General features: G+C 42.2%; 1 protein-coding gene across 1 annotated transcript in view; it reads left to right on the forward strand.

Annotated features, from left to right (window-relative positions):
• Window positions 1–13989, forward strand: part of ZPBP (zona pellucida binding protein) — a 58116-nt gene that overhangs the window by 41349 nt on the left and 2778 nt on the right. Inside the window, exon 7 of the mRNA XM_075921686.1 lies at window positions 1892–2069. Coding sequence (XP_075777801.1) covers window positions 1892–2069 — 178 coding nt within the window. The remainder of the gene's footprint in view (window positions 1–1891; window positions 2070–13989) is intronic.

Raw genomic sequence — 13989 nt, forward strand, 5'->3', positions numbered from 1 at the left:
TCTTTTGCTCTGTCTGTGCCACCGCCTTGGCCTGTTGATAAATACAGAAATGTCTCAGTTAATGCCAATTCAACACACAAAGTTTAAAGGAGCCATATTAGATTCATCTCTCATGAGGGTCTTTCTCCCTCTGGCCAAGTTTTGCTCTCTTGTGGACCTTGTGACTTACATGTGCACTTCACCAACCACTACAATCAGAGTATGTCTTCAGCTACTCGGGCATATGGCAACATCTACTTCCTTGGTCAAGTATGCCAGACTCCATATGTGGCCCCTTCAGGAATGGCTGGTGTTGGCCTATACCCCCTCAAGACTGCTTCCAGACAGAGTGCTGACAGTCCCGGCCCCAGTTTTGAGTTCTCACCTGGTGGATAGGCACTGGCAACATTCTGACAGGAGTACCATTGTGAGCGCCTTCCCCCTTCCTCCCCCCCACCACTCCTTCAAACTGGTATTGGATGTGTTGGACCTAGGCTGGGGTACCATTTTGGTGAACTCCGGACCCAGGGTACGTGGACCAAAAAGGAAGTGCCTATCCACATAAATGTCAAGGAATTGTGGGAGTTCTCAGGGCATGTGAAATCTTCCTCTCTCTCTTGGCAGTCAGGGTGTTCCGAGTCTTCATGGACAACATGGCCACGATGTTCTTTGTCAACCACTGGGGGTAGGGTGCGGTTGGACCCGCTCTGTTATAAGGCAGTCTACCTCTGCAACTGCTACATCCAGCACAGTATTAATCTGGAGACCCACTGCCTCCCAGGCGCGGGAAACTTCCTAGCCAATCATCTGAGCAGAAATTCTCCTCTCATCAAAAGGGGGCTCTCTAGCTGCAAATCATTGCCATGTTCTTCCAGAAGTGGGGCACTCCCCAGGTGGACTTCTTCGCCACAGCACACAACACGTGTTGCAGCTTCTGCTTCAGATGATGAGCAGATGCGGGATTCCTGAATGATGCCTTCTTCATCAAGGGGTTGGGAGTTCTGTTCTACATATTTTCCCTGATCCCACTTGGCCCCAAGGTCCTGGCCTAAAACAGCTTAGATGAGAGATTCTTTCTGTTCTCACATTACTTATAAGCATAATGAAAGTTTTTGACGTTTCAGTGGGATTTGGATGCCCAACTTGTATATAAATGGACATTTCTAATGATTGATTGTTCAGCTGAAGACTGAATACTTTATAATCCTCTACCTGGGTCTTTTTTTTCAGGTCCCACTGTAAGAAAAAACGTCTATAATCTAACAGAGCTACTAGAGGATTCATAACAGACAATTGATTCATAAAGAGAAAAAAATTGTTACCTAGAATTGGATTTCTACAAAAACATTCCAAGCAATTGCAATAATCTCCTGTGTTGTTTTGTTTTTGTTTTTGTTTTTAAACTAAACTAGCATAACTTTCTATTTTGTTTTATTCTGGGGAGATGCTTGTGTTGTCTGTTTCGCCAACAGGTGACCTGTTATGGATGAAAAGTGATTTGAAATCTGATTTATCTTACATGTCAGTAGTTTTGCAGATGGAAGACCTATGAATCTATTTTGCTGATGTTATAGTGTAGAAATCCCAATTATAATATAGGGAAAAAAACCTGTCATTTACTCCTTTTTTAGAATGTTTTTGCTTGTACTGTTTACTTTTTATAAATCATGATAGCTATTAGTGCTTGCTATAGCTCTCATCATCTCACAGAAATTAAAATTCACAATTACATTAATCTAAATTCAATAGACTGGCCATTCAGCTCTGCTCCCCTACCAGCAATGATCAATGATAGTAATTCATCTTTGAGATCCTGTATATTATTACTTCTCCCACCTTAAGCACACTAGAAAAATAATTTTACTTATTTTTGAATGGATGATATAAAATAAATCTTTTTGTTTCACTTTAGGCAAAAGATCTTATAGAGAGATTTTTTAACCAACAAGTGGAAGTTCTGGGGAAACGTTCTGAACCCTTACCTGAAATATACTATATTGAAGGTACTCTGCATATGGTCTGGGTTAATCGCTGCTATCCAGGATTTGGAATAAATTCTCTAATACATCCAGATTGTCCTGATTGTTGCGGTATGTCGTATATTTAATAAGGTGTACTATTTGTAAATTTGTGTTAACTCAAGATAATTTTCACTTTGAGTTCTATACATCGTTTAGCTTAGTGTAGTCATTCATACCCATCTTATGGTATTTTCCTGTCAGGTGTCTCTAAAGCTACTCAAGATTGTCCTGTTTTATCATTTTAGACTGATGTTTTCTAGGAATAGCAAGATACTTCAGAAGATCATTTTGATTATTAGGATCTTATCCATAGTGCATTTAAGTCATTGGTATTTTTATCACTATTCCTTGTGAGTTGAGGATAAATTAGAGGGCAAAAAAATTCTACAACCATGTTAGAAAAAAGAGGATGACCAAAGACATGATAGGGAAGAACAATGAAGAGAGAAAGACAGTAGTAGAAAATGTGGAAAAGGCAGAGTTACTTAATGACTTACTTGTTTTGATTTTTTTCCGGAGAAGGTTGGTGCTAATTGGTTCCTAACATAATGAATTCCAGTGAAAATGGGGTAGGATCAGAAGTTAAAATAGAGGAAGAACAAGCTAAAAATTACTTAAAGTTAGAGATCTTCATGTCACCAGGGCCTGATTAAATGCTTTTTAGAGTATTCTAGGAGCTGACTGAGGAGATATCTGAGCCATTAGCTATTATCTTTGAAAAGTCATGGAAGATGGGAGAGTACAGAAAATTCGAAAAAGGGCAAATGTAGTGTCCATCTCTAAAAAGAAAAATAAGGATAACCCAGGGAATTACAGACCAATCAGCTTCAGTACTGGGAAAGATAATGGAGCAAACAATTAAGGAATCAGTTTGCAAACATCTAGAAGAAAATAAGTAATAGTCAGCATGGATTAAGAACAAATCATGTCAAATAAACCTGATAGCTTTCTTTGACAGAATAACAAAACTTGTGGATAAGGGGGAAGTTGTAGACTTGATATATCTATAACATTTGGATAGCACTTTTTGATCTGTCAGAATGATGTAAGCTGTTAAACTAATGTAAAATCTTCATCATTAGTGCTGATCATTTATCTGAAGTTTCCTGGTAAAGTTAACATTTTTTCAAGATTGTGTGCAAAGATCATTAAAAACCCAGGAAACCTAATGCAAACTGAGTAAAAAATTTACAGGATTATTTTCAATCATGGGAAAAATTAGAAAACCAAAAATAAAAGTTGGAAAGATGAAAGGTTAGAAGCTCTTCTTGTCCTCCAGGTTTTTCCCAGCATAGGGTATATATATTTAAAAAACCTACAAGAGACAATTTTAGAATATAATGGAAGGGGAAACAAAGAATGGGCCAAATACTGCTCACTTTATTTATGCAAGGTCTCTCACTGAAAGCAATGCAATAACACTTTACACAAGTGACCAAGGTTTGGATTAGAGATATTAAATTTCAATCAATTAACTAATCGAACAGTCGATGGGTTTTCCATCGACTATTTGATTAGTCAATAAGCTATAGCATTCTGCCTTTGAAATGTACAAAGAGTTCCAGCAGGGGCTCTTGTGCATTTCAAAGATTGAAACACTGCATGGAGCCAAGGGCCAGCGGGGAATCCCGCTAACCCTGGGCTCCTCACCGGCACTTCTGCTTTGAAATATACAAGAGTCCCCAGAAGGATCTCTTGTGCATTTCAAAGAGGAAGTACCACGTGGAGCCTGGGGTCAGTGGGGAGACTCAGTCCCCCACTGGAACCGGGCCCCCTGCAGCATGCCGCATGGAGCCCAAGACCATTGAGGAGTCCCCCACTGGCCCCAGGCTCCTTGCAGTGCTTCCGCTTTGAAATGTACAAGAGCCCCAGCGGCAACTCTTGTACATTTCAAAGTTGGCCTCACTGCACCCCTACCCCCTTCCATGAAGCTGGAGCTGGGGGGAACCATCTTTTAAGTTGGCTCCCTCCAGCACCCCTTTCTCTCCCCCGCCCCCCGTTGCTGCCTCTTTGTGATAGAGGCATCAAAGGGGGCGGGGGAGCAACTAGTTGACTACTGTGTCGACTATCTGATAAGCTTTTGCTTACATCCCTAGTTTGGATCATCATTTTAAAAAGTTAACTTGACTCTAAATTATTCTTAGACTAGCAGATGTACTTGGCTTTGCTTGAGTCCTTAACTGTAGTATTTTTTTTAAAATTAGAAGGAAAATGTACATGCTTTATTTAAATGATGGGGTTCAGAGTGGGGAGTGCAGGCAGTTATGGCAGGAGGATGGGGGCTCAGAGCACGGGTTGCAGGAATCAGGCAGGTGGTGAGGGGTGCAGAAGTCAGGGCAGGGGTTGTGTGTGGCAGGCTGGGGATGCGGAGGTGGAAGAGTTAGGACAGGGTTTGAGGGTGCAGGGAAAGAATGAAGGCAGGAGACTGGGAGGTGAGGGCAGAGAGTGGGAGTGGAGAAGTCAGGGCAGGGGTTGTGGGGGCAGGGGACTGGGAGGTGTAGGGGGATCAGGGTAGGATGTGGGCAGTACAGAAGTCAGGGCAAGTGTGGTGTGTCAGAGAGTTGGCTGGTGGGAGGCTCAGTGCATGGTTTGGGGGTTGAAGAGCCAGGGCAGGGGGCTTAGAAGTGTTGAGGGCTCGGCAGGGTGTGGGGAAGCAAGCATCAGTGCAGGGTGCTTGGAGGTGTCAGGGGGCTCAGAGCAGTGTAGGGGGGTGCAAGAGTCAGGGCAGGGGGCTAGGTGTGGGGAGGGGCTCAGTGTAGGGTGTGGAGGTTCAGGAGACAGGGTAGGCTGTGGGGGACTCGGGCCTGGGGGCTCATGCAAGGAGGTTTGGGGGCTCACTGGTGAGGGTGGAGCTGCTCTGTGACAGTGGCTCTGTAAGGTCACACTGTAAGTGGCTCTGTGACAGTGGCTCTGTAAGGTCACACTGCCCGGCACTGGCTTCTCTGAGGGCAGGGGGCTGAGGCTATGCTACTTCTCCAGGGGGAGGAGCTGCGCTGTCCGACCCTGTCCCGTAGCTCCTTGCAGGGCTGCTGACTGGTGTCATTCCCTCATCTGGCACTGGGGCCAGGGGAGAAGTTTGGTGCAGGGGGCTACTTACCTGTTGCTGGCAATATGGAGGGCCTTGACATACCATTCTTTTCCTGGTGAGGCGCCTTCCTGTGGTCAATGCAGTATAACTATCTCCTGTGTTTGTTGCCCCCAGAAATCATTGCGGAGCATAATGGTTGCTGCTCTCAGCCCCCTCTCTTTCCGTGTTATGGAAAACAACTGGTTTCCAGGCACATCCCATTTTTCTGGCATAACTAAACCGTGACCTTGCTTTAAGTTAGGATTAGAGAAAGCTGCATACCAAATTTGGTGGTCCTAGCTCTTACTGTTCAGGAGATGTCATCAAACATAGCATTCAAATTATCTCAATTAGGCATTGAGGCTGAAATCTCAAAAAGTGTGGTATAATGTAGAAATATACAAAATAATACAATAAAGCTGCACGAAGTCTTTTGGTATAGGCAGGATCCTGCATGTCTGGGGAAAACAAAGAGACTTTGTGTATTAAAAAACGGAATCCTGAGGATGATGCAATAAAATAGAAGACATTATAAAAAGACCCTAAAACTCCAGGGTCTGCAATATATTTGCTCTGATTATGAAGAGTTATCACCATAAAGGGGAAATTCATTTTTTTCCAAACAAATATAATGAAGCAGTTAAATAGAGCTTTCATTAATTGCTGTTAACTCGTAATTAAAAAAAAAAATCACAAACAAATTAATGATGATTCATTGCAGTTTTAATCACACCTTTATTGAGTATTTTGGGTGTTTTTCTATATTTTCAACTACTGATTTCAGTTACAACACAGAATAAAAAGTTTACAGTACTCTCTATTTTTATTACAAATATTTGCAGTGTAAAAATGATAAAGAAATAATATTATTCAGTTCACCTTATACAAATGTTTATCATGAAAGTGCAACTGACAAATGTAGGAATTTTTGTTACATATCTTCACTCAAAAACAAAACTGTAAAACTTTTGAATCTACAAGTCCATTTAATCCTACTTCTTGTTAATCCGGTCTCTAAGACAAGCAAGTTTGTTTCCATTTAAGGGAGATAATGCTGCCTGTTTCTTATTTTAGTATCACCTGAAAGTAAGAATAGGCATTCTCATGGTACTTTTGTAGCCTGCAGTGCAAAATATTTATGTGCCAGATATGATAAATATTTGTATGCCTTTTAATGCTTCAGCCAGTATTCCAGAGGACATGCTTCTGTGCTGATGATGCTCATTAAAACAACAATTCATGAGCACTGTACAGTCCATATTCTGTGTTCTATTTGAAATAAATTTAAAAATGTAGAAAACACCCCCAAAATATTTAAAAAAATGGTATTTCAATTATTGTTTAACAGCATGATTAGTCACTTACCAGCTTTAATTTGAAAGTTTTACCTATATCCATAATCTGTGGGGTTCTTGGGAGTACATCTGGTGAATGGGAGAACAATACTAAATTTCAAACACTTAGTTTTAGTGTTTGGCCCTAATCCTTCCTGTGGCATGCAGAACTAGCACATGATTACATACTGGTGCTGAGCAGCTGCTATATAGAAACATATTTCCTAGCATTAGTTATATCATAGCATTGACTGTATTATATTAAGTAAACATCAGGAAGAGGCTCATTCTCTCTGTCTCTTGGTTCTCTACAGGACTTCCTCCTGAGCCAGTTCCCTTTACCCACTAGTACCATCAGCAGATACAACAACAATCTTTTGGTTCTGATGCACCTTAATTAGAAAGGGCAGCATTCAGCCATTTAAAAGGTGTCAGGGTCAATCCTGTGCCTCAACACTTGCCAACATCCTCCCATTGAGAGCTTCTGTATTTTCAGTGGGGTCCCAGTAATTATGTTGCTACTACCTGTATCTGCCCCTTAATTTCCATTCTGGTAACATGCTTGAAACCAGATATTCAGTTAGCTTGTCCTTTGGTAAAACTGATCTTTTAATTCCTCAAGTTCCTAAATAAAATAGAGACATTACAATAACATAGTGCTTCATGACATAGCTTCCACAGAGCCCCACTACAGGAATCACATGACTGGTCATGAAACCTTTTTGATCAGTAGTGAGGAGTCCACATGGCTGACTTAAGCCCTATATTCAATGGACCAACAGTATAATTGCTGTAGTCCTAACCATCCTTCAGTTCCTCTCTGCTGCTAGTTTGAGCACTCATGGAAACTATTTAAGGGATGATGTATGTGAAGTTTTGGTTCTGAACTTATTCTCTTGACATTTGGTCAACAGCAGACTCTGGTTTGAGAAGGACAGTGCTTCAGTTCCTGTTAAATAAGCTTGCCTTTTCAGGAATATGACTGTTAGCTAATCTCCTATAGTAGGGCTCTGTGGGCACAATGTCATGAAACTATTAAAGATAGTATACTTATCAGAGGTAATTCTTATACTCTGAATGTATTGCCATTTCAGAGCCAAAATCAAACTCAACTTCATGGCCTAGGTCCAGATGAGACTTCTTGAGGTAAAGAATAGCTGAAAGGCAGTTAGAGGAGGCAGAGTATTTATGCCCTTGCAATATAGGGCTACAAAAGGAATTACAGATGCTTGTAACAGCAGAGTACTATTTAACATTGTTTTGGAGGCCACATGGATAGGCATTCTTAATGGGTGGTGCTATAGCGGCAGTACAAGCTTTTCTGTCTCATAGAGAATGGATTGATTTAAATCAGTTGCTCTCAACTGGAGCTATTCATACTCCAGGGAGTACAGAGATCTTCCAGAGGGTACACATCAGCTCATATGGATATTTGCTTAGTTTTACAACTGCTATGTAAAAAGCACTTGCAAAGTTGGTACAAACTAAACTTTCATACAATGATTTGTTTATATTACTCTGTATACTATACACTGAAATGGAAGTACAATACTTATATTCAATTGATTTAATGTATAATTTTATGGTAAAATGAGAAAGTAATTTTTTGAGTAATAGCTTGCTGTGACTTTAGTATTTTTAATGTCTGTTTTTTTTAAACAAGTAGTTTTTAAATGAGATGAAATTTGAAGTAAAGCAAGACAAATCAGATTCCTAAAAGGGAAACAATACTCTGGAAAGGTTGAAAGCCACTGATTTTAATAATGATTTAAATCAACCACCTAGAACATTTTATTGATATGATCAACTTTAATATTGTTTTGCATTTGTAATTGTTTTTCTGCAAAAGAAAGGTTTATTCTCATTGATTGGCAACCATTATAACTCGTTGACCTGCAACTAAATATGAGCTTTGCTCTAAGTTTGTTATTGTTTGCTAAAAAGGACTATAACCTGTATCTATGCACATCTATTTAAGAATTTTGTAGCTTAACATTCTCATTTAGATTCTTAATTTTTACACTTTTAGAAAATGGTGAATGATATTTCTTTAGTGTAGAATTATTTATTTTTTTCTAATGATTTGTGTTAAGCTGCATTTGAATGGAAATTAAAATTAAAATGCATAAAACAGCATTTTATTGTTGAAATCTACCTTCAATGTATTGGATAAATAAGAAAAATACATTTATTAAAATGTGTTTTATATATTAAACTGTCAAGGCTGTTCCCTACTCCGGCAGTCTGAGTGCAGAATATTTGGGACCACAAGGGGCCTTAAATACTTTGCCTCTATAGGCTCTGCTTACAAAAACTCTCCAGAGTCACAGATTTACTGACTTTGGTGGGTAGCTGCCACCATCAAGTGATTTAACCCTGAAAAACCGGAAGGAACACTTGAATTCCTTCTCCATGGATACCCCAAGCTCTTTTGCCCCGAGAGAGCTTGAAAAAGTAGCAAAAAACAAAGAAAAACAAATTGTATCTCTAGTAGCTGACCTCCAAGGCTCGGCAGACACACACAGATCCTGTTACCTTCCACAAGAATCAAATCATCACCTTAAAAAGGATTATTTTATTAACAAAACAAAAAGATACACTTGGTAAAGCATACTTTTGGTTGCTAGGTGTTAACAGAGCAACTAAGAAAAGAACTGATCAAAAACACAAAGAATCATAGTTCTTTGGGTGCTTGCTCATGTCCATTCCATGTAGGTGTGTGCACGCGTCATCGGAAATTTTTCCCTTAGCAGCACCCATTTGGCCAGCAGGGAAGTCCCCTGGCGTGGTGCTGGTATACTGGCCATTATATACCCCTGTTGGCCCTCCACCCCCTCAATTCCTTCTTACTGCCCGTGATGGTCATTGAAACGTGCTCTTGTTCTTAAGTGGCAAGCGCCTTTCAGCAGTTAACTTGTTCTCAAGTTCCTTTGTTTCTGTTCCAGTTGATCAGTTGCTAAGTGCTGTTTTCTTAGTGTAAAGTACAGTCGTTAGTGTTAAGGGCTTGCGGCTGCCCTTATTCCATGCGGCCCATGCCTGCCCCCCAGGGCTTCAAACCCTGCGAATGGTGCAAGTGGTCTATGCCTTGAGGTGGCTCACACTCAGCTTGCCTGAAGCGCCTGGGAAAGGCTCACTTGTCAGAGGCCTGCAATATCTGCAAGGTGTTAAACCACAAACAAAGCAGGAGGGTGAGTCACGCCTAAAGATAATTTTAATGGAGGCGGCTCTCCGACCAGCACCAGCGTCAGATCTGGCACCAGCAATGCAGAGTGCACTGGCCTCAGTGTGGGAGCTCTCAGCCTACACACACACCTCCCTAGCACCATGAAGACCACGACACCACTCTTCATCTCCAGTGTCACAGAAGAAGAGGAGACTCAGCAGGGGAAGATCACCCCCACAGCACATGCCCTCTGTGCACTCTCCAGTGGGACATATGGCACCAGCAGGCGCCGAGCCCGGACCTTTGAGATTGGGCAGAAGGCCTAGCTTCATCGGGACCCCAGTCCAGTGAGTGAGTTCCTGGAGCCCTTGACTCTGAAGGCATTTGAGGTAGCCAGGGACCTAACTGAGCTGTCCCTTACCTCCTCGCTAGCACCGGCCTCTGGACGGGACCCTGATCAGCACTGATCCAAGCACAAGGCACCAGCTGCCTCGGCACCGGACCCTGAAAGGCACCGCTCCTCCCAGGCTGTCCCGCCACTGCCTGTGGCACCGTCTTCTGGGCCTGCTCCAACCACGGCGTCCACCCCAGCCCGCTCTGCGGTACCGGACCTGGCATCGGGCCATAGGGTTTGGTTGGCACCGACTGCGGCATCAACTACCAAGCCCTGTCGGAACTGCTCAGGTCCCGGCTGTGGGCTCAGCCATGCCTCCTCCCCCCCCTTGCCGGCACTGGGGGAAGCCGGAGTTGATGGCTCAGCACGCTCCAGCAGCAGCAAGGTCCCCAATGGCGTCTGCCTCTGCTCTGCCCTGGTCGGCATCGGAATATACCACTGACTCAGAGGCAGAATCAGTCTGGTCCTCTAGGGGGTCTCGACACCGTTCCCACTCCTGCCAGTCACAGCACCATAGTGCCTCTGCTTACCCACAGCAATGGGCACAACCGGCCCCAGTGCCAATGATGCAGCAGGCCTAGCCTCGTCAGGCCCCAGGAGCCCCTCAATGGCCCTTCTGGACCCCGTGGGCTTTCAAACAAGCTCAGGGTGTAGCCCCCTCTAGGCTGGAGTCGGAACCCCCCTCAGCAGCCCTCCTCATCTGATCCCCCTCGTTGGGGCAGTCACTTCCCCTGGGCCAGACGTCCCCTAGGCCCTCGGAGCCCGAGGGTCAGGAGGGTAGGCCGGTCACAGGGCCATCCTCAGTGGCCTCCCAGGGCCCCCACATGCTGGGTGCCCAGCCAACGTAGGGGTGCTGCTTTGGACTCACCTACCTAAATGGAAAGGACATGAGCAAGCACTCGAAGAAGAAAGAACTGTTACTTACCTCTTAACTGTTGTTCTTTGAGATGTGCTGCTCATGTCCATTCCAAATCACACCTGCCTCCCCTTTCTCAGAGTAATCCGGTAAGAAGGAACTGAGGGAATGGAGGGACAGCAGGGGTATATATTGGCCAATATACCGGTGCCACTTCAGGGGGCTCCACTGCTGGCCCAACGGGTGCTGCTAAGGGAAAAATTTCCGATGATGCGTGCATACTGCGTGTGCACACCTACATGGAATGGACATGAGCAAGCACTCGAAGAACAACAGTTTTGAGGTAAGTAACCAATCTTTCTTCAGGTTGTAACTTACTTACATGGTGAATGAGGGAGGAAAGACATAGATTCGCACAGAGAAGTTTAACCAAACAATCAAAATAAAGAAAAATACCCTGATTGCAACTAAATACATACTTTCCCCTCTACTCATGATCCATGCTGATCTGTACTTAAGGCCCAGTTCACTCCCATGTTCAATATTTCTTATAGGCACAGTAATTCTGATTACTGAATATGCTTCCTCCAGCTCTTACCTTAGAATTTTTCCCCAAAGAGAGCAGGCAAGTTATCTAAATTTAATTCATATTTTTAGTACTGTATTCTCATTGGTTCTTCTGACCCCCTACCAACACCATTGCTAGCTACCTGAGTTTAACCCGTTAGTCACCGGATGCTAGCCAGCACTCTTCCTATCCATCACGTAAATGAAGGAAGAATTGTCTGTAGTTAGTGATTTGAATTGGTCACCGTGTCATTTAATATTTTAGAATTAGTAGATCTCATCCCGTCACACAGTTGTATTCAAGAGGGGAAATCGAGAACAAGTTTAACTTCTGTTTCAATTCCCTGCCTTTTTCTTAACTTCTGAAATAAACATTTATCAGCAATGTTAAAAATCGAATAGTTCCATTAAAGAATTAAAATCTCATCCAGAATTCTTGTCAAAGAGGGTCTTAAAATTGTGCTTAAATGTGACTATACACTACTGATAATTTTTCTGAAACCACATACCACCAAAGAGGAAAAAAAGCTGTGATTTCAGATGTCCATATGATGTTTTCATTTTCTATAGAGCAAACAATACTTTTTGTAGCTTAAGCAGAAAGAATAACAGGCCAGGCCATATCAGCCCAGAGGATTTCTAACTGGATCTCTTTCTGTAGCTGTACTTGTTATGAGTTGTTAAAATGCGACACTGCTATCAAGTACTATTGTGCATTCAGCTGCAGCTCATGCTGCCACTGTGGTCCTTCTGAGGAGTGTTCTTGTGTATATTTATAGAGTTGCTACACACATACATTCACTCAAGGTTTTGTGATAAGAAAAGCATTTTGGACTGATGCCAACTTTGGAATGATAGTTCTGTAGTCACAGTTTAAATAGACCTCAGTTAGATTCCACCTCCAGAGGAGAACTATTTGGGAATTGGTGGATTATAAATCTGTACAAGAACTCAAAGAAGAATAAGAAACAATTATTTACCTGGCCATTTACTGTGGCTCTTTGAGATTTGTTGCAGGCATATATATATTCCACAACCCATTTCCCTTCCCCGCTACAGTGGATTGAATTGTTACCAAGATTCTGGTGGTGAAGGGACAAGAGAGCAGTTGGAGCAGTTCTGCTCTTGCCTGAAGGTTTAAGGGCAGTTAGGGTGTATGTACCGATCCATTGGGTGCTGCTGCCCAAAAGTTTTCTCCTTGAAAATACGGGGCGCTCAGACCCCACAATGGAATAGTTATATATAAAGCATCCTGAAAAAAGTTAGGGCTCGTCTACACTGGCCCCTTTTCCGGAAGGGGCATGTAAATTTCACCAGTCATCGTAGGGAAATCCGCGGGGGATTTAAATATCCCCCGCGGCATTTAAATAAAAATGTCCGCCGCTTTTTTCCGGCTTTTAAAAAAGCCGGAAAAGAGCGTCTACACTGGCCCCGATCCTCCGGAAAAAGTGCCCTTATTCAAAGTAGGAATAAGACCCTCCGGAAAAGGGCACTTTTTCCGGAGGATCGGGGCCAGTGTAGACGCTCTTTTCCGGCTTTTTTAAAAGCCGGAAAAAAGCGGCAGACATTTTTATTTAAATGCCGCGGGGGATATTTAAATCCCCCGCGGATTTCCCTACGACGACTGGTGAAATTTACATGCCCCTTCCGGAAAAGGGGCCAGTGTAGACGTAGCCTTATAGTACAAGTAGGTATAGGTTGAATCTCTCTAGTCTGCCACCTTTATGACCTGACTCTGCCGAACCAGAGAATTTGCCAAACCTCGGGAGGCCAATATTGTCTAGCAGCATTATACTTCCAGTGCTTACTGGGCTCTTAGAAGACATTTAGGGGTAAATTAGAGCTACATAACAGCATAGAACACTGAGAGCCAGGACTTGCAAACTTAATGGGACTGCAGAAAACTTAGCCACACCAAGTGGACATCTAGCTAACTAAAATCATGCCAGACCATGGATGCTGCTGTACCAGGGAGAGTTGAACTAGAGATACAAACTATAATTTTCTTCCAGGTGCTTAAACAGTGACTTCTACCAGTTCAGTAGTTTAATTTTCTTTAAAATTCCAGCACCATATACGCTATTCTAATATTACATTATTTAAATGTTAATAAAATATAGCATGTTTAGGCCTTAACCATGTATTGTCATAATTTCACATTTAATTTTAGATGGGTTTTATATTTTAAAGGGCTCGTCTAGACTACGCTGAAGTTTCGAAAGAGGATATGCAAATTCCGTGGGAATTTGCATATCTTCTTCTGATCTCACTTTCAAAAGTGAAAGTAGTCGGATGTGGCTTCTTCGGTAAACACCCCTCTTTTTTGAAACTTCAGTGTAGTCTAGATATAGCCAAAAAGAAAACAAATTTAATTTAAATAACCTATTTTGATACATCATTTTTATCCTTCCTAACTTCATAATTGTGTTTATAATATTTTAATTTGCAGATTTTTCATTTTAATATTATAAAAATCTAAGAAACATAAATTTAATATAATTCCTGTTCATTCTAGTAGTTTAAGTGCTTTTTAAAATTTTAAGGTACATAAAATAAAGACTATTTGAAAGGTAAATGAAATGGGTAATTGCTACAAATAACATGACCC

The sequence above is a fragment of the Pelodiscus sinensis genome, chromosome 2, assembly GCF_049634645.1.
Source record: "Pelodiscus sinensis isolate JC-2024 chromosome 2, ASM4963464v1, whole genome shotgun sequence".
Lineage (NCBI taxonomy): Eukaryota > Metazoa > Chordata > Testudines > Trionychidae > Pelodiscus > Pelodiscus sinensis.